The 27810-nt window shown below is 37.6% G+C and overlaps 1 protein-coding gene and 1 long non-coding RNA gene across 3 annotated transcripts; both read left to right on the top strand.

Moving 5' to 3' along the window:
* Positions 1–38: 38 nt before the first annotated feature.
* Positions 39–3430, top strand: LOC142637156 (uncharacterized). Of its 2 annotated transcripts, none has more exons than XR_012844567.1 (3): positions 39–202; positions 1931–2016; positions 3100–3430. It is a non-coding gene; the product is annotated as an uncharacterized LOC142637156 (long non-coding RNA). The 2 variants fall into 2 exon arrangements; XR_012844566.1 differs by having other exon boundaries at positions 3073–3430.
* Positions 3431–8257: 4827 nt separating this feature from the next.
* On the top strand, positions 8258–11580 carry LOC142637331 (geraniol 8-hydroxylase-like). Its single transcript, XM_075811603.1, has 2 exons — positions 8258–9167; positions 10785–11580. The coding sequence occupies exons 1-2, from the start codon at positions 8277–8279 to the stop codon at positions 11397–11399; spliced, it is 1506 nt and encodes a 501-aa protein (XP_075667718.1). The 5' UTR covers positions 8258–8276; the 3' UTR covers positions 11400–11580.
* The last annotated feature ends 16230 nt before the right edge of the window (positions 11581–27810 follow it).

The raw sequence follows: 27810 nt of genomic DNA, 5'->3' as shown, positions 1-27810 counted from the left end.
CACCCCCCCCCAAGCCTACACGTTCTCTCTCTCTCCACCTTGTCTTCTCTTTTGTTTCTCTCTTCTTGTTCTCACCGTCCTCCATGGCTGATCCATTGAAGGTCCTATATCCTTACACCACTTCAAATAACCTCCTCAATAGCTTGAATCCAACAAGTATGATCTTCCATGAGTTTTGGCTGCCCCAAAAAATGATTTTAAGGTAAGTTTTCCATTGACCCACTTCCTTGATTATTTCGTTTATGGCTCAATGCGCATGTGGCGTTGATCCAACGCATGGGGATGACACTTTGGTAGGGTTAACTACGATTTTTGGGGTGGGTATGTGATAGTTGGTATTAGGGCATTCAACCATGGAGGTTTTGGGCACTTGGTTTTTTTGAGGAAGGAGGGGATGACTTTTATGTGTTTTATGATGATTTTTTTCTGTTTTGAGTTTAGTTATTGTAATGATTTTTGTCATATGTAAGAAGTTGATGAAATGTTAACTATTACTTGCCATAGTGATTTGAGAATGTGCTTGTGCATGTCAAGTGTTTGGTATATTGCCTCTATGAGATTTTGGGTTTGATTCCTTGTTTTTAATATGCTTTAAATCTGGTGGTTTTAATGTGATTTGGGCTAGTATTACAACTATAGCAATTTTCTAAAGCTGTAATGACAGATTTGAGTCAGCCGCATTGCATGATTTTTAATAAATTACATAAAAATCGTTTTGGACTGAATTTTCTGTGGTACGTTGTATACATATAGGGGAATGTTCTCTTAAAGTTTTGAATTAATAGGATAACTCTTCATTAACCAAAAGATTTTTACAAAATGGCTGCCCTGCTAGGTACTAAATCTGAAAGCAAGACTAAAATGTTGAGAAATTGTGGAATTAATCCCAAACCTTGGTTGATCTTATCTTAGCTTAAATAAATTATTTAGTACCCAAAGAGATTCATGAGTATGCTATATTATCTTATGATGCACATTATTGCGGTAATGAATTTAAAATGTTTTGGTTGTCTATTTTACTAATGGGTATTTGAGGTTTGGTTTCCTAGAGCAGCTATATGGGTTTTGTTGTTGCATGGGTTGATTTCAAAGTGTTTCCTTTGCATTTGAATGGCTTTGACATATGTGAATGTGGGCATGTGCTTGTTGCATGTCAAGTGTTTGGTGAATTGCCTATATGAGTTAGACGATCGAATTTCTTGACTCGTGTTGTGATGACTATTATATGAGGTTATTGGTTGCATTCATAGTTGTCATCATGTGCTAAAACATGTAGCTTTGAGGTTAATCAAGTCTGAAAGTTTTTGGAATAGTATTAAGATTATAATAATTTTATTTTGGAATTGTAATTCTGTCCTTAATGATTTGAGTAAGCTGCATTACATGATTTTTAATAAATTATAGAAAAATCATTTTGAGCCGAATTTTTAGTGGTACATACTAGACATATAAAGGCTTCTCCATAATTTTTGGATAACACTAAGTGGACCAAACTAATTTTATAATATGGGCTAACCTGTTGGAAGTTATTTGAAAGTGTGATTAGGATGCTGAGACCTTAAGGAATTTACTCCAAGCTTTTGTGGTGTGGTTTAGCCTGTAAGTCCATATGTGCTTTCTTTGACAAGTGTTTTACTTTGGCTAATTTTATCATGGGTTGGTAGTAACATACGTGGTATCAAGTTGGTAAATGCACATTGTTTGCGAAAGGGAAATTAAGGTGTTGGTTGTGTTGTAGTTCTATGAGTTTCTTGTATGTTTGTTTGGTTCCTTTTTGGGTAGGGGTACTTGTCTTGGGCTGGTCAAGCTAGGCTTTAGGGCCTTAGGTTTGATTTTTGAGGGAATCTTTTCCGATTTATGGAGACAAATTTGATAGCGTAATTTTTGTAGTCGGCCTTGTTATTAATAGGCTTGATACTTGTGTTTCTAGGTTCTAAGGTACTTGGTGATGGAACTAGTAACTTGATTGGTTGAATGCGGTGCCCAGTTGAGGTAAATTTGGAATGGACTGTTGAGGTAAGTAGCTTTTTAATGGGATTTTTGAAAAATAACCATGTTGTATAAATGTTGTTTTGGGTTAGACACGCTTTTGGAAACTACCTATGGAAACTATATTTTCCTAGAAAACTATTGTGTCGTAACCTTAATATATTTATGATTATATATGAAAATGCATCATATTTGGTATTGCATTTAGGAAAATGCATGAATTGTTGATATGGAAAAATGAGCATTTTTTATTTAATCTTTGATAAGGAAATCATGGATTTTATGATATATTAGAAAATTAAAGATGCTTATCTTGTCTTGTTATGTGGGAAATTGTTAGAAAATCTTTTTGATAAGAATGAAGTTGAAAACCTTACAGACTTTGTGGAAGTTAGATTATTTAAGATTTTTCTGAAACTACATGGATATAAACTATGTGTTTCAAAGTATATGTAACTTGTGAGTTTTATGTGGTTTTAACACCATGCCAAATGTGATTTCTCGGTGATCACCCGATTTAGTTTCCGCAGTCTTTGTAACAACGGAATCAAATCCAGATCAGTGTCCTTTCACTTTGGATGACGCATTCTTCCCTATTGCCCATGGGGTGAAGAGGTTCCTTGATTGTGTGTGGGTCAGGCTGCTGCCCATAGGGCCAAGAGACTACATGCAAGAGAGGTCCTATTTGACACGCTCTCTTTGCTACCCATGGAGAGATAAAAAAACCTTGAGGGTATAGGTGAGGCTGCTGTCCATGGGGCCAAGAGTCTGCATACCAGAGAGGACAATATCATGCCAGTTGTGGATGAGTGGATCCCCTGACCGGTTTATATGGTAGTATGGTATATTTGTGATAAAATTATCGTATGTTATATTTCATGGTCTTATTTTGAGAAACTTTGTGTTTCATCATTTAATCATTCTTGTTACATTATTATTGAAAAAAACTTTGCAATATTCAGTTAGCAATTTCCCAAACTAAAACATGTTTTGCAAACTGTTTATAATCATGAAACTTGCTTTTCCCCCACCCCCATTAATTATGCTACTTATTGGGCTTTAGCTCATTCCACTCTCCAACAGTTTTTCAGATAAATTTGCTATACGTAGGGCATGGAGCTTGTTTCATTGGTGGTGATTGGAGCATTATGCTAATTGAGAGATTTATGCTATGATTGGTTGGTGACTTGACTTTCTGAATTTATTGAGGCCATAGTTAATTCTATTGGAGGTTGGGCTCTTGAAGTTTGTTAGCTTTGGGCATGGTAGGCATAGACTCTATCATCGTGGTTGCCTATCCTAGGAAGGATTGTGATTTGATGTTGATCCATATGGAGTTTTGGAATTTTGTGTATATTTGGAGACATGATTTGTAATTTGTATTGTTTGTAAAAGTGTTATAGAGCTCTGACTTGTAATATGGAGATTTTAGTATGGTTATTTATCCTTATCATGTGTTGAGGAGAAGAAAAAAAAAAACTCCTACGTTCTCGCTCTTAATGGTTCTTCTTTCACGCTTTGGACCTTTCTAGGTTTGGGGCGTGACACAATAGGTCTAGTGTAGTTAAGCTTGAAGCCTTATTTTAAAATAAATTTAGTAAAAAGAGGCCTAATTTGAAATATATAGGGAATTCCAATTGCCAAACCGAGTAATTTGGGCTAAAAAGCCAAAAAATGAAATTACCAAAATTTTAACAATGGCAAAAATTTTGGCCCAATTTGAGGTCCAAACCCGTCAAAACGACAACTCCGACCCGGACAACCGATTACCCAAAACGTCGGATCCGACCTGAATATTTGGTCGAATATAGGTCTGAAATTCAGTAACCCGAACCAATCGGGTCGAGTTCGGTTTGAGCCCAAAACCGACCCGGCCCGACCCATAGACAGCCCTAGTCTAATTTCAGCCCCACTTATAGCAAAATAGTGTACCTTCAAATATGTGTCTTCCTCTTATTCATGAACTCTGCGACTCTTCTAACTCATTCACTGTGAAAAGTTGTAATGTTAGCCGTGCTTGAGGCACCTCCTGACACGTACGGGTGAAGACCATCTAAATTATTTGGATAGTAACATGCATAAAAAACTATCAAAATCAACAATACTTCTCACGATTAAAAACAGCCATAATCTCGATTCAAATAGTTCATGATACCACATTTGCCAAATAAACGATTACAAATAGGCACTAGTTACGTAGTCAAAATAGTTGAACTTGCTAAATATCTTAATACATTTAGTTTGATAAATATTAAAATGCTAAATTGTCCAAATAGACATCCAAATTGTAACGTAGTAATGCACCACATAGTCTAAAGTTTCTAGAGCCTGTCATCTTTCAATATGAAAGATCATCTTTATGACTTCTTTGGGGTATATTTATGGTCTGTTTGTGATTCACTTATTTTACTAAAATTGAAAATTTTTTATTGAAAGTACTGTAAATAAAAGTAAAAGTTAACTGAAATAGAAATTTTACATAACAGAGATATGTGCCTCTGTATATATTAACAGGCATTAGTACTTCTCTTCATCATTCGACAAGACTTTACATAATTACATCTAGTTCCAGCCCCACTTATAGCAAAATAGTGTACCTTCAAATATGTGTCTTCCTTTTATTCATGAACTCTTCGACTCATCTAACTCATGTACTGTGAAAAGTTGTAATGTTAGCCGTGCATGAGGCACCTCCTGACCAAGGAAGTTAATACTGTACCGGAGGCTGTACCGGTTTGGCCACCGGTACGATATATTTCGGATACCGGTCAATACCGGTGTACCGTTTCGGGTTTACCGCTATTATATATATATAGACACACACACACACACACACACACACACACACACACCAAAATCTTTAGAACCATGTTTATAAACATATAATATTTCACTTATATTATAGTAAATATAAAAGTTTATTATAAAATATTACCTCAATTCAGAACAAATTATTCATAGTTTTAGACTTTAGTATCAAATAAAAGAAAAAAAAAAACAATATAAAAAATAGAAAGCTTAGTTGTTTATTGCATACTAAGAAAACAAATAATACTAAGAAGTTAATGTAAATAAGTTACCATTATGCCTTTACAAAAATTCAAAAATTACAAAACTAAAAAAAAAAAAAAAAAAAAAAATTTTCTGTACCGGCCGGTACACCCGGTACTGGCCGGTATTGCCCGAAATTGGCCAGTATGGCCGGTACGCGGCCAGTACGGCCGGTATTTTTTCCGGTACAATATATAAGTGTACCGGTACCGGTGCACTGGCCGGTACGGTATGTACCGGCTGGTACGGCCGGTACCGGTACGGTATCGGCCACACTGCTCCTGACACGTATGGGTGAGCACCATCTAAATTATTTGGATAGTAACATGCATAAAAAATTATCAAAATCAACAATACTTCTCACGATTAAAGACAACCATAATCTCTATTCAAATAGTTCATGATACCACATTTGCCAAATGAATGATTACAAATAGGCACTAGTTACATAGTCGAAATAGTTGAACTTGCGAAATATCTTAATACATGTAGTTTGATAAATATTAAAATGCCAAATTGTCCAAATAGACATCCAAATTGTAACGTAGTAATGCACCACAGTCTAAAGTTTCTAGAGCCTGTCATCTTTCAATATGAAAGATCATCTTTATGACTTCTTTGGGGTCCATTTAGCATCTGTTTGTGATTTGCTTATTTTGCTGAAAGTACCGTAAATAAAGATAAAAGTTAGTTGAAATAGTACTGTGAGACCTACAAATAGTACTAAAAAGTGTAATAGGGCTCATAGATAGTAGCAAAAATAAGCTAAATAGTAGCAAAAATAAGCTAAATAGTAAAATAAGCTAGAAAAAAAAATAAGCTACCCAAACGGACATTTAGTCCCATATTGCTCACTGATTACTTCAGCTACTCTAACTGATGATGAATATTTAAATGTGTTAAATTGTTTATTTCCCTTTAGAGCCTCATTAACTAGCATGTGTTATGACTTATGACTAGCATTTGTTATGAGCCCTATTTTGTTCAGGGTGTAATCAATGGCGGCTCTAGAAATTTTGTTTAGGGTGTTCCTTAGGAAGCATAAATTACACAATCTTATTTCTTTTTAGCTTTTAGGTGATTAGGTTTGATTCAATGTTATTAATTCCATTTCGTTCCGGTCGTAATGGCGAGAAAATACCTTGCTAGTAAAAAAACCGGAACAATAACCCACCCTATTCCACTTTGAAAAAAATTTCCGGTCATTACGGTCTATTTTGGGTGTTTCGGGGTGTTTTGGTAAATACTGGCTGAAATTCAAGATTCGTCCGGCATGAAGTTTGTGTTTAAAAAAAAAAATTGTTCTTAAAACCAAAACAAATTGGCATTCTGTAAACCGAAAAACCTCAAAAGGAAAAAAAAATGAAAAGAAAAGAAATTAACAAAGGTACTTATACAGCAAAAAAAAAAAAAAAATTGTATTAAGAAATTTGAGACTCAAAACTTGAGAAGAGGCACTACTGCACTGGTACTAGTAGAAGACATAGAAGTTACGAACAAGGAGGAAGGTAAAACGTAGATGTAAAAGTGTAAATAAAGATGTGATAAATTTTGAAAGTATGAAATGTAAAAATGGAGGAAACAGAAGACGTGTGTGGTTAAGAATAAACAAGATAAAATAATTAAAAATGAGAAGTAATATATGTCTATTGAGAAAAAATAATACTGTAATAAAAAAATAAAAAAATGTTGAAAATTGTGTTGTATTGGGCAGTGTGCTTCGTCGAAAGAATCAAGCCACTACCCAGCCTGTAATAGTTTTATTATAATTTTTTTTTTTAGATTTTAGTTCAATTTTTTTCTTTTTGCTAGAAAGACCTCAATATATTGTTAAGTTGCTCAAATTATAGATCAAAATTTAATTTTATTAGCATAAAAATATTCAAGGTAGTCTCAAATTTTTTTTAAAGATAAATAAATATAAAATTTTAAATTATTATATATATATATATATATATATATATATATATATTTAGGTCAGGGTAGTCGAGGACCACCCTGACCATAAGGTGGCACGGCCACTAACATCTCTATCAACTAGCATGTGTTATGACTTATGATTAGCATGTGTACCCTGAACCACCCTGACCATAAGGTGGCACGACCACTAACATCTCTTTCAACTAGTATGTGTTATGACTTATGACTAGCATGTGTTCCCTGATCATAAACATCTCTCTCAACTAGCATGTGTTATGACTTATGACTAGTATGTATACCTTGATCATAAGATGGCGCAACCACTAACATCTCTCTCAACTAGCATGTGTCATGACTTATGACTAGCATGTGTTATGACTTATGACCAGCATCGCTCTCAACTAGCATGTGTTATAACTTATGACTACCTGAAGTTTGTCTTGGCAGCCTTTTGTTTTTCAGTGTCCTTTTCGATCCCATTCTAACGATATTCAAAAATGAAAAATGATACCTAATGAGCATCTTTTGACTTCAAAATTTTGTCTTTTTTTAAAAAGGAAAAGATTATGGTTCCCCCAAATTTTCTATAAAAAGACAAAATTACTTTTATTTTTTCAAATAAACAAATATAGACCCCTCAAAAAAAAAAAAAAAATAAAAAAAAAAAATATATATATATATATATATATATATATATATATATATATATATATATATATATATATATATATAGCTGACGAGCCTATCTAGAGCATTTTTGGCCTACCTAGTCGGCCTACTGGTAGAAGCTACCCAGCCTGGCTTCATCTTATGGTTATAAGAGTACTTGCAGCAGTGGAGCTAAATAGCTATATAGTTATTTTAGCTCTACCAAAACACAAAAAATAAGCATGCAGCAGTGGAGCTAAATCTATATTTTTTTAGCTCATTGCTACAGTGCACATCTATAGATAGATGTGCACTGTTCATGAGAGCTAAAAAAAAATTAATTTTTTATTTTGTGTTCACATTACCTTTTTATTGTGGTATTTTTATTGTAGTGAGATGTATTATTTTATTATGGTAGATATATTATTTTATTGTGATGTTTATATTATTTTATTGTGTTGAAAGCTAAAATGGATCCACTGCTGCAGCATGTGTGTAGGTAAAATAGATAAAGTAACTTTTGGTGGAGTTAAATTGCTAAATTTTTAGCTCCACTGTTGTGGATGCTCTATAATAGGAAACAATTGTGAGAACCTATCAAGTACAAACTCACCATACTTATTAAAAAAAAAAAAAAATACAAACCCACCATAGCTCAAAGTTCACTAATGGAGCCACTTATTTTTCTTCTTTACTCTCTATTCCTCTTAATATTCACGCAAGCCCTTCTTCACATCAAAGACTGGCTCTTCAAGAAGAGGGTTCAGCTTCCTCCGGGACCAACTGGCCTACCCATCATCGGAAGCCTCCTTACACTAGGTGACAGGCCCCACGAGTCCATAACCAAGTTGGCTGAGACGTACGGTCGCCTCATGACTGTGAGACTCGGTTTCAACGTAACTGTGGTTGCTTCATCTGCAGAAATGGCAAGGGAAATCCTCCAAAAGAATGATCAAGCTTTTCTAGGGAGACCAATCCCAGATGCTGCGACTGCACAGACTAACTACGACTTGTCAGTGGTATGGTTACCAGGCAATGAAAAATGGAGAAACCTAAGAAAAATATACAAAAGTCAGATTTTCGCAACGCACAGACTCGATGCACTGCAAGGCTCGCGACATCAAGCAGTGGACGGTATGGTTAGGCGAGTGGTTGAAGCTAGTGAAGCTGGGGAGGCCATAAGTATTGGGACGTTGGTGTTTGGAACCACATTGAATTCACTATCGAATACAATATTTTCGGTCGACATATTTGATCCAAAATCGAATGCTATTCAAGAACTAAAGGAGCTCATTTGGAGTATAATGGAGCTTGGAGGGAAGCCTAAGCTTTCAGACTTTTTTCCTTTGCTAAAGCCATTTGATCTACAAGGTATAAGGCGGAGTACGAAGGTTCCTTACGATCGACTGCATGGGTTGATTGACAACATGATTGATCAACGTTTGGAATTTAGAGCATCTGGATCACCGAGGTGTGATGACTTGTTAGATGTCCTCGACCTCAGCAAAGAACAGGGCCATGAGGAATTTAACCGTCTGAATATCAAAGTTTTCCTGACGGTTCTCTCTCTCTCTCTCTCTATATATATATATATATCCATCTAATATTTTTTAATTAGATGTGAATTTTGATGAATTTATCGCTAAATTACATTATTTTCGTATATTCTCTATGCTTATAAAATTTAAAGATAATCAAAGATCAATAATTATGTCATCAATCAATTGTTTAAATTTAAAATTTTGTATTTTAAAATAAATCATAAAAGATGAGTTTATAGATTGATTGGACAATTAAATCCAATTGGCATGCATATTAAAAATATATAGAATCTGTAATTCAACGGTTAGATTTTCAAAATATGAAATTAATAATAAGTTATTAAATGGTGTAACATTGTTTTGAGTTATACCAAATGTAACTTGAACTCAGCTCATATATAATAAAATGAGTTTAAGTTACATTTAGTATAATTTTAAGAAATATTACACCACCTAATAACTTTTTATGGAATAAATAATTTGCAAACTCATCATTAGATTATATTTTATCTATATTTTTAACACACATATCAAATTTCATTACAATCTGACTTTATTTACAGTTTGATCTATAAACTTATATTTGATTTATAATTTTTAGTTAAAAAAACTTGAAATTTAAATATTTGATTAACGATCTAGTTATAGATTTTTTATTGTCTTGAAATTCTATTAGTATTAGAAATATACAAAGATAATGTGTGTGTGGGTGTAAGTTGAGGAGAAAAAATAGTTGGTTCATGTGAAAAAATGATGATTTACTAATCAGTATCACACATATCATCAAGATATAGCAAAATTTGAGTCAAATGGTACAGTTTTAGAAGAACTGATATATTAGATGTAAAAATAAGACTACGGTTTTGCAAACCTAATTAACTTAAGTAATATCAAAACTTGTCAAAATCATGTAGCTAAACTGGTTAATACCTTAATAGATTTATCCATAGATTAAATCTCCTCACCCTTCCTAATTATCAAATATATATATATATATATATATATATATATATATATATATTGATGATGCCGAAAAATCACCAGTAAGTTGCAAGCACTCCTCAAACCAAAGCAACACTTGCAAAAGGAAAAAAGAGGACCTAAAAGAGAGCACCGGTGTGGTGCTGGCCAAAAACCCTCCGAGGGTCAAGTTAGAGTCTTATTTTTCAACCCTAGAGTGTTAGAGTTGAGATAATTGTGCGTACCTTGATGCTAGGGTTTCTGGGGTATTTATATTGGCGTAGAATTACCTTTCCTTTTAAGATACAACTTTCTTCTTGAACTCTTTTCCATATAGGAGTCTTCTTATTATGGCCAAGTGTGTAACGCAAGAATTTCAAGTATACACGTTTGTGTGGAGATAAAGTAAAGCCGAGTCAAACATATCGTGTGACACACAACTAAGAATTTATAACCAATCCATATAGGACGGATACTCAATGACCTACACCGTCCTATATGCATTTCCTACGGTATCAATCCGTTTGCTTCCGCTCCGTCCATCCAAGACGGAGGAAATATCTGTCTCCTATTTTTATCCCCTTCATATATATATATATATATATAAAGAACTCCATAATTTCTTATAAGACCTCTATTGCATCTTTGGTTAATTACAACTTCACAATTTTTCAGGACTTTTTCATTGGAGGAACTGATACAACTAGCGCTACAATTGAATGGGCAATGACTGAACTTCTTCGCAATCCTGACATAATGGCCAAGGCAAAACAAGAACTTGCTGAAACAATTGGAATAGGAGAAAGCATACAAGAAAAAGACATCCCACGACTTCCGTATCTTCAAGCTGTGCTTAAAGAAACAATGCGGCTTCATCCAATAGCACCTTTTCTCCTTCCTCGTTCCCTTATTGATGTGGAAGTTTGTGGATGCACCATTCCTAAACACACCCAAGTGATTGTAAATGCATGGGCGATAGCACGAGATCCCATGTACTGGGACAAGCCAACACAATTTAAACCAGAAAGGTTCATCGACTCTAAAGTGGATTTCAGAGGCACAAACTTCTCTTTTATGCCATTTGGTTCTGGGAGGCGGATTTGCCCAGGTTTAGATCTTGCTGTAAGAATGCTGAGCTTGTTCCTAGCTTCTCTCATTCACCACTTTAATTGGAAGCTTCCTGACCGAATGGCACCAGAAGACATTGACATAAAAGACAAATTTGGACTTACATTGCAGAAGGCTGTTGCACTTGTTGCCATTCCTGTGGTTGTTGCTAAAGCCGAGTAGTTTATATCGCTACTGCATCACATGTTTGGAGAATAAATCTTTTAAATTATATTTCTTGTTTGTTTGTTTGTTTTGTTTGGTTGTTTTTTTTTTCTATGTTATACTAATGTTTTTAGTAATTGTACAAGTTGTTATTATTCGATCAAATTAATTGCTCTTGCTTCTCCCGCCATTGAAGCTATTTGGATATTTTGGGTCCAAGAATCTTAGTTATCGTATACAATAATTGCTTTTTGCAATCATAGTTATTATTATATGATATAGATACGTATCGGACAGTATATAGATAATTTGCAACATATACATGTCTATGCATTATTTTATATATACAGTTTTATGATCCGATGCAAACAATACACTAATACGACAATTTGCCAATCCTCTAAGAATTGCATTCTAATCACACCTTGAATTTAAGATGACAAAAATAAAAATAATGTACAAAAGAATAATATCAAATGGATAAAGTATAGATACTAATTCAATAATACTTAGAGCTGTTTACTGAGAAATTATAGTGGAACAGAAGCAAAGAAACAAGCTTTATTTTTAGTTGGATTTTCCATTCGTCCACATTTTCTAATGCTGCCTAACAAAGAAAAATTCGGAAAATGTTTTTAGTTGAACTGGGGTTGTCCAACAAGGAGCCAGACTCAAGAAATTTGTTCAACCTGGAGCCATTTAAATCGAAATCTCCATTGACTCTCCTAACGTCAAGCTAAGTGACATCATAACCTTTGGGTAGAATGAAGGCTTCGCACCAACGCTCTCTTATCTATTAGCCTAAGCGTTCTGATTTCGCGCTGAAACTTTTTAAAGAAATCGCAGCTCGATGGATTTAGGATCTTCTGACCACTAAATCTCGACAGATAGAATCTGTCGAGGTGCTGTCGAGAATCTGTCAACGGCAAAAAGACCTCGATAGATCGAAAAGCTGTTGAGAAGCTATCGACTAGATAGAAACTTTATTGATGAATCGAGAATCTGTCAAGAAGCTATCGAGACAAATTCCAGATAGCTCTATGGATCGAAGATGTGATAAGATCTGTCGAGAAAAGAAATCCAAGGGTCTCGATAGATAGCTATTTGTTGAGGATCTGTAGAGAAGCTGTCGAGCTTAATGAAAAGTAGTTTTTCAAAGAGAGGAAAAACCCATATAGCTGAATGCAATCAAGCAAGCTACTCAAACATAGATCCAATCAACATTTTAAGCTTTTAAAAAATCTCTCAACAAGAAAAATGCAAAGCATTCAAGATTCAAAACACACACACACACACACACACACAACAAGTGAAACCAATTTTATATTTCAAAAATAAGTCAAAATAGTTTAGTGAGCATACATTAACACATGTATTTCTTGTGATGGTCAAATCACATTGTACCTATACATATATCAAAAGTAGCAAAAAATTTGTGTGTTGTGTGTAAAAACATTATAAGAGTGCATAAGTGTCTCATATTATGATGATTTGAGATATGAGAAAATTAATTTAACTCACACACAATCATAACTACTTGATGGGGACTATCACCTTCAAAGTACATCCTATAACTCCCACATCTCCTAGAAACATGCTTGCAATCATATTTAAAAGTATTTTGATTCTTTTTGCTTTTGATTTTTCTTTGCATATTTTTTCTTTTGAGCATATCATGTATGGACATATAAGAGAGAGAATAAAAGCTCAATTATGTTAAGCTTAAACATCACAAATTTGCTATGCCAAAGCATACAGATGTTATTCATGATTGGTGGACTTTACTGGTGAGATGGTTGTTTATGCCTTTCTCTTAGGATTTTTTAGTCCTCCCCGTCAAAAAAAGTGATATGAGTGTTAAGTACAAGAGATTCCATAATCTTACTCATCACAAATACAAGCCACAAAACTCACTTGTTTAGTTGTGCATTGAGATGTTCATCTAAGTTACAAAAGATACAAAGTTTAGAAAACTTTGTTTCAATGGCCATCTAAGGTACACAGGTACCAATGTACATAAAGCACTTACTGTTTTTGTATTTTTCTGATTTTTAAATTTTTATGAAAAAAAAATAAAGCAAAACTAAAAACAAATAAACAAAAACATGTTAAATAGAACATAACATAAAACTAGACTGGCTCAAAAACAAGAAAGCAGAACACACGAGTAATGCATAAACAAAAAAAGAGGGAGAGAGAGAAAAAGTGATTAAATTACTTTGAGTCTTTTTCCTTTCACACCTTGGAAGAACCTTTCCATTTGGCGAACCCTTGATTCGGTGGTGAGGGAAAATAATTGAAATCGTTCAAGTTTGAAAGAAACATGAAGGTCTTAAAAAGATCTCCAAGATGAGCAAAAAAGGATGGGAACTGATTTTGGTTTTCGAATGAGAACATACTGATGCTTTGTTGAGTAACTAACCATTTATAGCAATTTGGACGAGTATGCCCTGAAGCTCCACAGTCATGACAGAGATATGGCTTCTTCGATTGAGACTTTTTGTTACTACCCTTGTTATTACCATTTATAGCAATTTAGTCCTAGGGTTCCTAGTCTTTTTCTTTTCAGGCTTAGGGGGTGCACCTAAAATAGATTTACCCTTATCTATGTTCTCACTAGCTACATCAATTTTATATTCATTGTTCTTAGAATCAACATTATTAGCAGGTGAAACAAACACAGTAGTATTAGAAGAAGCAATATTAGGAGAAGAAAAATCATACCCAAACCGATTCTATCAAAAGCAAATTTCTAAAAGCTAAGCATCTCATCAAGCTTTGCACTGGAAGTCCTCTCCAATTGAGCTCTAACCTGTAACAGTTCTGCTTCAAGCTTCTTGGTCTTTTCAGCTAAGAAATTGTTCTCAAACCGTAGTACTCCAATGGCCTGATTAGCTTTGTCAAAGTTTATAGAGCTCTTCTCGATCAAGTTCCACTTCACTCAACTTCTTGGTGGCCAGTCTATACAATTTCTCATTCTTTTCAGAGACCTTATACAACTTCACATAGGCTGTATGGATGTCATCCTGCTCATCCATCTTCTCAAATTTAGACTCCACCAAGTTCTCTTCTTCATACACCTCTTTAACAATCCCTTTAGTAGGATTTATTGTGGCAGTGAAGGCATTCAAGATTCCATCATCATCATTGTCATTTGAATCATCTTCAAGCTTGGTGTCACTCAAGGTAGCAGCAAGGGCCTTGCTTTTCCCAATAGTTTTTAGATAAGTTGGACATTCTTGATTCATATGTCCAAAATCTTGACATCCGAAGCATGTTGGTCCAGAGGAAACAGTGTACTGACTGCCATCCTTCTTCCCTTTATCTTGGCTCTTGAATTGTGAAGTACTGGATTGCTTTCAGTCCTTGTCGAATCTTTTTGCCTTGGCATTCTTCATAAATTTCTTGAATTTCCTGGTGATGCATGATTTTATCTTGGAATCTTTTGTTAGGATGTGTACCCTTAAATCCTATTGTATGATGCTAGGCATGACATTATGTATAACTTAATGTTATGATAAATAAAGTTGTTTTATTATTATCTAAATAATGGTAACATGAATATTTGGACATTATCATATAGTCCATGAGATGCATAGTATATGATTTATGTGAAAAATCCACAAAAGATATAAATCACAAGTTCTTTGTAAATTCAGAATTATAGTTCATAGTCGGTGATGAAATTAGGCATTTCATCTGCGAAGACTATAACATATCAACTAAAATGATTTGTCTTGATCATGGAATTGAAGACTTCTAGTTGGTATGTTGATATGTTTTAAGAGTTAAGACATATTGAACTGGACCACTATGAGATTTATTATTCTCCTAATGACTATCAAATGAATAATAAATCTCACAACTTCTATTTACATGAACTCTTCATCCTAAGAGAATAATGAACCTGATCATGAGGTGTAGGTTGCTTTGATATATCGGGAGTAAGATATAAAGTCACGATCAAAATCTCAGTATGTTGGGTAGCCACATTTAGTGTAGATGGAACATATATTCTTAAGATGGAATTCATAATCTTTTAACAGAGATATAAAATATTCATTTGAGATAAATTTAATAGGTTTGGTTATTCAAAGTGTTAAGCCTAACCACTTTAGTAAGGAGATACTAGAGTATATATTTATGAAATTGGATTTCATAAATATATGATGAATAACTTAAAGGATTAGACCGGGTACTCAAGGATTAAGATGTAGTAATCTTCAAAGTGGCAGTCTACATTTATGACTTTTTACTACGAATATTTTATGAAGGGGTTGCATGTATAATAAAGTCTTGAGATATAATTTATTAATAAGGCCTAAAGTACAATTATATTTATATAGTGATATTAAATATAATTAATGGTAACTTTGGACTTGTTAAGAGTTGACAGAAAAAACAAAGACCCATTGGAGCTAGTGTCTTATTGGTCCATTTTGGTCCCACTCTAAACCACACATTCAAGCCTAATTGGAAAGGCCCAATAGGCCAGCCTAATTAGATAATCTGTTAGTTATAAAGGGAGAAACATACAATTTTTTTTTATAATGAGAGAGACATCATTGTGAAATGGTGTGTATGTGTGAGTGAAGTCACTCGATTATTCTCCCTTAGAAACTGATTGAGAGACCACACTTCTTGGGTGTAAAGTGGAATTGGAGTAAAGATTTACAGTGTTTCCAAGTACTTCTAATCTTTTAATTTGTTTTGGATTTCACCACACCAAGGTACGCTATCTTGTTTTTAAATTCTGAAATTTACTTAGTGCATGTTATCAATCATGAATGAAATAGATCCATATTTGTTGCTTTCGTTGTATGTTTTGTATGAGATACAAAACCAGATTTTCCAACAATTGGTATCATAGCTAGGTTTTCATCTCATGCTTGTATAACATGTGATTGGGTTTTAGAATCAAAGAAAATCATTTTCTTGGTGTTGTGGGATTCTTGAATCTGCAATGATTATTCTGTAAAATCACCTTTTTTTTTTGAACCCACACACCATTTATTATTTATGAGATATATATTAGTTCATGTTATTCAAAGTGGTCAAGATTATGTCTCTCAATGTATGGCGTGTTATGATAGTGTTTGTATTGGACATGAACACAATAGTCTTTGTATTAGAGATGAACACATAAACCTATAATGTATTGATAGAGTTTGATGTGTCGGTCTCTTGTTTTCTTGGAATGGATTGGTATATTTCTACATATATGGATGATATTAAAACTGTTCCACAAAGGTATGCATAGTGTTTTATGCAAATTCTGTACTCTAAGTACTGTGGTTCTCTTTTTAAATGTAATTTAAAATTCTCTACTTACTAACTCTTTGGACTCTACTAACCACTCATTCTATGCAAATGCACCCCACTCATCATGAGAGAAGCAGTAAGGAGAAAAAAGTGACAGATTCTGTTGGTGATTTTGAAAGTAGAAGATGTCAAGATAGTTGAAAGTTATAGGGCATGCCTTTTGTGAAGTTAACCAAAGGGTATTTTATGGGTGTAGATGGTTAAATAAACATTAGGATGGAATTGATTATTGTAGCTGAAAACTTGTTAGGAACTTGTAATCTTGTTGGGAACTTGCCAAATTTTGACAATTTGGTTCAGCTGTGATGCATATATAGCTGTTTTGGGAACTTGCAAAGTTTGTGATGTATATAGCTATTTTGGCAATGAAAATTTGGTGATGTATATAGTTGTTTGTGATGTACAAGACCAACTACAGTTGGTCTTGTATTTGGTTATGAAAATTTGGGCGAGAATTTGTGATTATCTGTTTTGTATTTGATTATGTAAATTTGGGCAAGAATTTGTGATTTAGCAAGGAAAAAAAAAAAAGAAAAAAAACCTGCGTAGGAGGCTTTTGCCATGTTTTGAAAACGCAGCCAAAACCCTACCTACAGTTACGGGTTCTAAATGCAGCACAACACAGGGTCTATAGCTACATTTTCACATTACCTACAATCGCGGGTTCTAAATGCAACACAAAGAGGGCCTATAGCCGCGTTTTTAAAAACGCAACTATAGGTCCTACTCTATAGCCGCGTTTTTAAAAAACTCAACTATAAGACTCAGCCTATAGCCGTGTTTAAAAAAACGCAGCTATAGCTTTCAGCCTATAGCCACGTTTAAAAAAACGCGGCTATAGACTTGTTGGACCTATAATTGCATAGAATAGGCCGCGTGTGTAAACGTAGCTATAGGCTATAGCCGCATTTAAAAAACACTGCTAAAGCCCTCATTTGTGCTACTTGACTATACTTTACTATACAATACATTAGTAGGGCAGGCTAGCTAACTAAGTCGCTTACTTCTACTAATGTTGGTATTTAGTTTGTTCTGAGCAGTATTGTGGGGGTTGGCGGCTGATTTGTCTCAAGAACAATCAAAATTGGTGGGTCGAGTGGTGATTTTTAGCTAGCATTTTTGTTTTTGCATCCTGGAAATTTTTTATTTGCCGACGCTACCTTTTTTTTTTGTTGGTATCTAGTAGTTTCCACATCAACATTTCTTTGTATAATCTGTGGTTTGTGCTTTGTGCTTTGTGCTTTGTGGTAGATGATGAAAGATACTACGAAAGTTTGTAGATTTTATTTTATTTTTTGAAAAATAACTTTTTTAAGATAAATTTTAATTTAGACATAATGATAAAATAATAATTTTAGTTATTAAATATTTAAAAAATTCGGTGTCATTTTGGGTGTGTTTAATGGTGTAGTGTAACGGAAACTAAAGGAGCTTTTGATTGAATAAATTTTGAAACTTAGGGGACTCAATCGAACAAAAGTAAAGTTAGAATCTTGAGATAAATTTTGGTCAAATTTAAAGGGTGTGCTTTGTATTTTTGTCAAATAAAAATAAAATTTTAGCTCCAAACTAGTTTGGAGAAAATTGCTTAAACCTATTACGTGCATAGCAATTGATAAACCTATTCATGTGTTGTTTTAGCTACATGACTTATATAATTAGTCATGTATTTTATTCAAGTAATACGTGTGGTGACGTGGATGGTTTTATGAGTGGCTATGAAGAGGATCAAATATGAGACGGATATTTCTTCATCAATCACGACGAAGTGGTGTTAACATAAGGAGGGTCGACGGGTCAAAGCTACAAGGACGCGTAGTGGACGGTTGTAGCATTTGGTCTCCGTCAAAATTGATTTGGCTTCATGGACTCCTAATCGGAATCAACTTGTGTCTCGCGATAAGTTTGATTTGGCTTTGCTTGATCCCTACACAAGCGTGAATGAAGGGAGTTCTTGCGCTGCACGTTTAACCATAATCAAAAGACTCCTATATGGAAAAGAACTCTATAAGGAATGCAGAACCGGAGGAAGTGTTATCCTAAAAGGAAAGGGTTTCTTGGCCAAGGCATGGAAGATACCCTACACCAATATAAATACCCCAAAACCCTCGTAAATCAAGGTACGCATAATTAACTTGACTCTGGCACTCTAGGGTTGTGAAAAAGACTCTAACTTGACCTTCGAAGAGTTTTTGGCCAGCACCACACCGGTGCTCTTTGTTAGGTCCTCTCTTTTCTTTTTGCAGGTGTTGTTTCGATTTGGGAGTGCTTGCAGCTTACTGGTGATTTTTTCGGCATCATTAGTTGGTGCCGTCTGTGGGAAAGACTATTTAGCATTTGCTATTTTTCTGAGACAAAAAATTGCATGGTACTCACTCGATCGATGGCAACAACCAACCATCAAGGTGATGAACCGCACGCCACAACTCTAGAGAGGCAAGTCCAAACACTCGAGGTAGCGGTTGAGCGTCTAACCAAGCAGAATCATGATTTAGAAGAACAACTGCGGCAAAGGAATGCACACCCAAGCGCACCGGAGGAAGACCAGGAAGGTGCTAGTTCGGAGGGGAGGAACGCAGAAGGGCCTGAGGGTAGCAACGCTCCGACTAGACCAGAGCGGCAGGAGACCAACCGGCCATCCCTCTCGGACACTTTGCCAACTCATATAGCAGCCGGGATGCAAGAGATGAGGGAACGTATGGATGTGATGATGAACGCCCTCAGAGGATGAATCTCCAGCGACCTGGACGACCTAGTCCATAGAACAGATTCACCTTTCACAGCGCTCGTGAATTCATGCCCCCTTCCTCCAAAGTTTCGCATGCCTCAGGTGGAGAATTACGACGGATCCAAGGACCCATTGGATCACTTGGAATCTTTCAAGAACCTAATGCATCTTCAGGGCGTACCGGATGAAATCATGTGTAGGGCTTTTCTCACCACGTTGAAAGGGCCTGCAAGGGACTGGTACAGTAGGCTGACACCTAATTCCATCAGCACTTTTAAGGAATTAGGAGCACAGTTCGTATCACACTTTATCGGGAGTCACCGACATAAGAAGTCTACTGCGTGTCTGATGAACATTAGGCAACGAGAAGACGAGACTTTAAGATCATACATAGCCCGCTTTAACAAGGAAGCCCTTTCGATAGACGAGGCAGATGACAAGATACTTGTAGCAGCGTTCACAAACGGGCTGCGAAAGGGTAAGTTCCTGTTTTCTCTGTACAAGAATGACCCAAAGACTATGTCCGAAGTGTTTTACAAGGCAACGAAGTATATGAACGCAGAGGACGCCTTGCTGGCTCGAGAGGAGAAACCTAGAAAGAGGGAAAGGCAGGAAGATACACAACCGGACAAGGGACGAAAAATGGCTAGAACTAGAGAATGACGGGAAGATCGACGACCCAAACCGCCTACGGGAAGATTCACGAACTTCACCCCCCTTACAGCCCCAATTGACCAAGTGTTAATGCAGATCAAAGATGAAGGAACCCTGACGTTTCCTGGCAAGCTGATGGGAGATCCGAACAAGAGGCTAAGAGACAGATATTGCCATTTTCATGGCAATCATGGCCACGATACGACGGACTGTTATGACTTAAAATAACAAATTGAAGCCCTCATTAGGCAAGGAAGGTTGCAGAGGTTTGTGAGGAAGGAGAAAACGGATCAACTCTAGGAACAAAATCCCCGACGGGAGAACGAGCGTCCCAAACCACCTGTAGGGGATATACGGATGATTGTAGGGGGCACTACTTCTGTAGGGTCGTCCAAAAAGGCCAGAAAGACCTACTTACGGATGGTTCAAAGTGTCCAGTCGACAGGTTCCTCACTAAAAGTGACACGACGAGATAACCCCAACATCGGGTTTTCAGAAGAAGATGCGCAACGCCTTCACCACCCCCATGACGACGCGCTCGTCGTCAGCATACGAGCAGGAGACTATAACATGCATCAAGTTTTGGTGGACAACGGAAACTCAGCGGATATCCTCTACTACCCCGCGTTCCAGCAAATGGGGATTGGTAGAGAACGACTGATTCCAACAAATGCACCCCTTGTTGGTTTCGGAGGGAAAATGGTCTACCCTTTGGGCGTCGTCACGTTGTCTGTGATGGTGGGGGATCACCCACAGCAAATAACCAAGGATGTAGCTTTTCTTGTGGTCAATTGCTCTTCTGCTTATAACGCCATCCTCGGACGGCCCACTCTCAATGCATGGAAGTCTGTCACCTCTACCTACCATCTGATGGTTAAATTCCCTTTCGAATACGGAGTTGGAGAGCTGCATGGAAATCAGGTGGCTGTACGGGAATGTTACATCGCTATGATGGAAATGGATGACCACCTACCAGTAATGAGCATCGAGGAACAGAGGACGGTGGTGGAACCAGTGGAAGAATTAGAAGAAGTACAATTGAATGATTCTAGGCCCGGCCGAACCACCAGAATCGGCACCTTGGCCAACTAAACGGTCCGACAAACGCTCGCAATATTCCTCAAAGAAAACCAAGATTTTTTTGCATGGAGTCACAAGGATATGCCTGGAATAGATCCAATAGTCATAGTCAACAGATTGAACGTGTCACCCTCTTTCTCACCTATTCGACAGAAAAAACTAGTGTTCACCCCTGAACGAGACCGAGCCATAGCAGAAAAAGTACGGAAGCTACAAGAAATAGACTTCATACACAAGGTGTACTATCCTGATTGGTTGGCAAATGTAGTAATGGTCAAGAAGGCCAACGGGAAGTGGAGAATGTGTGTTGACTTCACAAATCTGAATAGGGCTTGCCCTAAAGATAGTTACCCACTCCCACGTATTGGCACCCTGGTAGACTCCACCACAAGAAATGAACTTTTGAGCTTCATGGATGCCTTCTCCGGCTACAACCAAATTAAATTGGATAAGACTGATCAGGAGAAAACCTCGTTTGTGACGAGTTAGGGGCTTTTTTACTACAAGGTAATGCCTTTTGGGCTTAAAAACGCAGGAGCCACATATCAGAGATTGATGAACAAGATGTTCACGCACCAAATTGACAGAAACGTGCAGGTTTACATAGATGATATGTTGGTAAAAAGCGTAAAGGTGTCTGATCACTTGAGGGACCTCCGGGAGACTTTCAATACTCTTCGGACATACAAAGTGAAGCTCAATCCGAACAAATGCACGTTTGGAGTAACTGCAGGAAAATTCTTGGGATTTATGGTATCCTAGAGGGGCATTGTAGTTAACCCAGAGAAAGTAAAGGCGATTATGGAACTATCTCCTCCAAGGACGGTAAAGGAAGTACAAAGTTTGATCGGGAAGATAGCAGCCTTGAACAGGTTTGTATCAAGAGCAACGGACAAATGCCTCCCATTCTTCCGCACACTAAAGAGGTCATTCGAATGGACAGGCGAGTGCCAAAAGGCATTTGAAGAGTTAAAGATGTATCTCTCCGCCCCGCTATTGCTTAGCCCATCTATGCCGGGGGAAGAATTGTTCCTGTACCTTGCCGTCTCCTTAGCCGCGGTCAGTGCAGCTCTCATTAGAGAAGAAGGAAAGGTACAAAAGCCCGTGTACTTTATAAGCCGGGCATTGAGAGAAGCAGAAGAGAGGTACCCTCAGATGGAAAAACTTGCATTTTCTCTTGTGACCGTGGCTCGAAAGCTCAAGCCGTACTTTCAAGCGCATACCATAAATGTCCTGATAGATAAACCCTTACGGAGAGCAATGAGCAGTCCCGAAGCTGCTGGACGGATGGCGCTATGGGCAATCGAGCTAAGCGAGTTCGATATCCACTATCAGCCGTGAACGGCAGTGAAAGGATAGATATTGGCAGACTTCGTTGTTGAATTCACTACCGCAAAGGAGCAGGGGGCAGAAGAGACGCTCATATGGAGAGTCCATACATACGGATCTTCCAATAAGCATGCTAGAGGTATTAGAGTTGTACTCCACACCCCAGAAGGAGACAAGATCGAATGCATGATCCGTCTGGGCTTCACCACTACCAACAATGAAGTGGAATACGAGGCCTTGGTAGCGAGACTAGACCTTGCGATAGTGGCAGGAGCTAAGAGTGTGGTCGTCTACTCCAATTCTCAAATCGTGGCCAGTTAGATTAATGGGAGCTATGATTGCAAGAATGAAAGGATGAAAAGGTATCTTGAGGAAGTGAAGGGTCGAACGAATAACCTCCAATTCAAGATGATTCAAATCCCAAGGGAGGAGAACCAAGAAGTGGACCGACTCGCAAAGGCGGCTTCGGTCGAACCCATGATCATCCCTGAGTAGGTATTGTCCTTCGTCCAGCTTTCATCATTATTAGATGACATTAGCATGCAGAAGGTAAGCAATGAGTGTTGTTGGACGGCTCCAATAATGTCGTATATCAAGGAAGGCAAGCTGCCCGATAACAAAGAAGATACAAGGAAATTGAAGGTTAAAACTGCCCAGTTCGTCTTGATCAAAGACGTCCTATACAAATGAGGATTCTCCTGACCATATCTAAGATGCCTCAGCCGCGGAGAAGAAGACTACGTGATGAGGGAGGTCCATGAAGGAGTTTGTGGAAACCATTCTGGATCAAGGTCTTTAGTGCACAAGCTACTCCGAGCGAGATACTACTGGCCAACAATGCAAAAGGATACCCACACATACGTTAGAGCTTGCGACAAGTGCCAACGGTTTGGCAATTTTATAAGGCAACCAACGGAAGAACTTACCCCTATGACGACCTTATGGCCCTTTGCACAATGGGGGTTGGACATCATGGGTCCTTTCCCGACAGCGGTAAGGCAGCTAAAGTTCTTAGTGATTGGTATTGACTACTTCACTAAATGGGTGGAAGTAGAGGCTCTGGCCACTATCACGGTAAAGAATATCCGTAATTTTGTATAGAGGAGTATTATTTGTAGATATAGAATTCCGAGGGTGCTGGTTTCCGACAACGGAAAACAGTTCGACAATGACACGTTTAAAGACTTCTGCTCTCAATTTAGGATTGAGAATCACTACTCATCGTCCGTCCACCCGCAGGGCAACGGACAGGTCGAAGTCACAAACTGGTTCGTGTTTAAGATTATCAAGACCCGCCTCAAGGGGGCAAAAGGCATATGGCCGGACAAATTACCAAGTGTTTTATGGGCATACAGGATAACGACGAGAACACCGACAGGGGAAACACCGTTTCGATTGGCGTATGGTAGTGAGGCCCTCATACTGGCAGAGGTTGGATTAACAAGCTATCGTGTGAAAAACTATGATGAGAGTAAGAATAACGAAGCTTTACGTGTACAACTCGACCTTGTAGACGAAGTCAGGGCAGCAGCTGCACAGAGACTAGCTCGATACCAAGACATGATGGCAAAACATTACAACTCGAAGGTTAGGCATAGGGATTTCCAAGTGGGAGATCTGGTCTTACGAAAAGTACTCGGCGCTACGAAGGATGCCTCCCAAGGAAAACTGAGTCCTAACTGGGAAGGACCATACAGAATCATTTCATGGCATAGGAAGGGAACATACTACTTAGAGACGCTAGACGAAAGAAGCTGAGCCATCAATGGAACACGAAACACCTGAAAAAATACTACCAATAGACAAAGGGCAAAGAAAACAGCAACATTTACTTCCTCATTTCCAGTTTATTTCTTAGACAATCATAATTTTTACTTATTAAAGCCGAAGTTTTTTATTTTCCATGAACAATATAGTCTACCAGTCTGTCATAATAAGAGGAGTTTTTATTTAAAATGTATGGAATGTGTTTTGCTGAAAATCTACCAAGTCCACATAGTGGACGGATCATCCAAAATGGATGAAAACTACGAAGTCCACATAGTGGACGGATCATCCAAAATGGATGAAAATCTACCAAGTCCACATAGTGGACGGATCATCCTACAAGGATAAAAAACTATGAAGTCCACAAAGTGGACGGATCACCCAAAATGGATGAAAATCTATCAAGTTCACATAGTGGACGGATCATCCAAAATGGATGAAAATCTACCAAGACCACATAGTGGACGGATCATCCTACAAGGATAAAAAACTATGAAGTCCACACAGTGGATTGATCATCCTACAAGGATGAAAATATTAGTCCACATAGTGGACGGATAATCCAGTAAAGATAAAAATATAAAGCCCACATAGTGGACAAATCAACTGATAAAAGTGTAGTCCACATAATGGACGGGTCATCCAAAAGGATAGATGTCCAAAAAAAAAAATGAATGGATCATCCTCTCGAGGATGAAATGTACAGATCAAATTGTGAGATGAACGGACATCATAGATAATAGATGTCTTAATCGTATACAATTCACAATTGGACGGACCCCTGCGACATGATTAAATTATCTATTATATGAGCAATAAATTAAAATTCACGACGGATAAAATCAAGCGAATAAGCTAGCTAAATCTTATAAGAGGAACTATGTCCAGAAACAAATTACGACGGTTCAACAAAAATTACGAAGGTTAATATTTTGTCTTTGACATAAAAAAAAAAAAAAAAAACTACTGCTGCTGATGCTTGGGGGGAGTGCTTTCAACTTTCTGGTTGTCATCTGGTTGATCTTGAGGAAGAGTCTGGCCTTTGTCCACAAGAGAAGCAGTGACAGCAAACATATCTTCTGTACTCTCTAAATGGACGGACTGAGATAGTGTTTACCTTTGAGCGTCGATGGAGATATGGGACATGTCTAGATCACGATAGGATGCCTTGGCTTGATGGAGGGAATCATCGAATCCTTCAGCGAAGAAGCTCCCAAGCTCTGCTAAAAGAAGGTCAAAGTCACAATACTCCCGGATCGCCACTTCTTTAGCGTCACGAAGCTGAGTCCTGGCGTCCGTCACCTCCTTTTTCTTATCCTTCAAAATTTGCGTCAGCTGCTCCATCTGCCTCTCGAGCTCTCCTCCAACTTACTCCGAACAGGTGGGTTTTCTCTCCATATTGATTTTCCAAGTCTTTAGATCATAAAGCTCGTCATCCATCATCTTATTCTTTTTCCTAAGACGGTCCAAAGTTGTCTCATGATTCAGACAATGACCCATGAGCCCCTTCATCATCAACATGGCCTGAGAACAAAGTCAAAATAGACATGATGTAAATGACGGATAAATAAGGACAGTTTCAAGGGTTAAGACTGGTTTAAAGTACCTGAGCAATAGTAAAAAGGCTCGTCTCTCCCATCACCTTCGTAATGTGGTTACTAAGGTCCTCATAATCGTCGACGATAAGGATAGACGAGAGTTTTTCCAAGGCATACTCAGAATCTTCTCGCAGGAGGATGGGTGGTTTCTCACCAGTGGGAGGTGGACCTTTCTTGAGACCTTTACCTTTCCGATGCCCCATGGGAGTGACCGTTCTTTTGGTCTTGGCCTCCAACGCTACAACGAGCTCAAGAATGGCCTTCTGCTTCATTGGCTAACAATCCATCTTCTCCGGTTGGTTTCGTTTGGACTGAACGGATGGACCCATCCCCTTAACTTGTTGACCGGCCTCTTGTTTCTTCTTTGCTGCTTGCTACTTAATGAAGGTTCTTCTCTTAGCAGCATCCATTTCTGCAAAGAAAAGACGGATATGTAGTATTAGAAAAGAATGTGTAAGTGAAACTGAAAGTATTCATGACGGGCTTACATTTACAAACTCGACTGTCATACCAACGGGCGGTCAAAGTTGATTTGGGACCTTCACAATACCAATGGGGTGTGTCGAGGGTGACTAATTGTGCCTACGTCTTCACCTTAAGCTTTATCTCGTTAAAAATCCTCTCTAGGAAGCTCCACTCCTTCAAAGTGACTTGCAGACAGTCTTGAGCTGTAAAAGGAGATGGTTAAAGTAACTTACAAAAAATAAAAGGTTTGAACACATGAAAACTAAAAGCAATTGCATACTCGACGGAGGCATTATGCCCCACGTTGTGTCGACGGGCATATATGTGTTATCCCCTAGACGACACATCCACTCGTCCCCTTCTAAGAAAAAATACCTACTCTTCCAGTCCCTATTAGAACCGGGTGTTTCACGGATAAGCCTCAACGACGAGCTCCTAGGTACAAAACTATACATACCCTTTGACTTTATTATCTCGATAGAACAGTAACGTTGAAAGAATTCTTCCACCGTTAGCCTTCGTGCACCGTTTGACATGGCCCCGTACAAGACCTCCACGCCTATGAAAACCCTCCAGGCGTTTGGGGAGATTTGTGTGACGGATAGACCAAGATATTGAAGTAGTCGACGGTGGAGAGAACTTGGAGGAAATCTATGCCCTGCCTTTAGTGCTTGCTCATAAATCCCAACACTGTTGACACCCCTGTAATAACATTTCTCGAATTTGTGGGGAAGACGGAGACGGACGTTGTCAGGAATTTGGTACTTCGCCCTAATTGTTTTGAAATGGGATTCGGTGACTGTGGACCTAAAATCATTGACTGTCCACAAGGGTAGCATGACGAATTCTCTAAGGTCGTCAGGATCGATTACAAATTGAACAGGGGGATCAACGCCGTCTAGGCCATCACTTGAAGACTCTGAACTATCCGACTCCAAACCTTCGTTATCCAAGGAAGGAGAAGAAGCAGACGAATTCCTTTCTTCACTTGAAGTGTCAGGATCTTTTTGACCCGACGGGAATCCTTCATCGTAGCCTGCCCCGTCGCGGACAAATGACTGATTACTCGACGCACTAGACATTACCTATATATGACGGTAAAACCTAAAACACTGACGGATCTACAGAAAGTACATAAAAAGAAAAACAAAAAACAAAAAAAAAAACAAAAAAAAAAAAAAGAAAACTTCAAAGAAGAACATACCGGATTGAAATCAAGCAATGTAGGATGACGGAGAGATTAGTAGGATGGTACAAGTGCGCAAAGTAAACGACGGTGGCGCTCCGATTGCAAAATTTTTATAAGAAGGTGAGAATGATGAAGGAGAAGGCAGGCTTTTATAGAGCAGAGGGCACGGAATACGAAGGGACGCCGCGCTTAGGGTGAATAGCCAATCAATAAAAGCCGCGTGTCCATTGTCATAAATAACCTTGGCCCGTCTATCTCGATATGTGGCCATGAGAAAGGAAGACTGCCACTCCATGA

The sequence above is a fragment of the Castanea sativa genome, chromosome 5 (genome assembly GCF_040712315.1).
Source record: "Castanea sativa cultivar Marrone di Chiusa Pesio chromosome 5, ASM4071231v1".
NCBI lineage: Eukaryota > Viridiplantae > Streptophyta > Magnoliopsida > Fagales > Fagaceae > Castanea > Castanea sativa.
This window is presented reverse-complemented; position numbering and strand designations above follow the sequence as displayed.

Coding starts and splice junctions, on each gene's coding strand:
- LOC142637331 (XM_075811603.1), top strand. CDS start 8,277: ATGGAGCCACTTATTTTTCTTCTTTACTCTCTATTCCTCTTAATATTC. Junction 9,168..10,784: donor ATATCAAAGTTTTCCTGACG/GTTCTCTCTCTC, acceptor ACAATTTTTCAG/GACTTTTTCATTGGAGGAAC.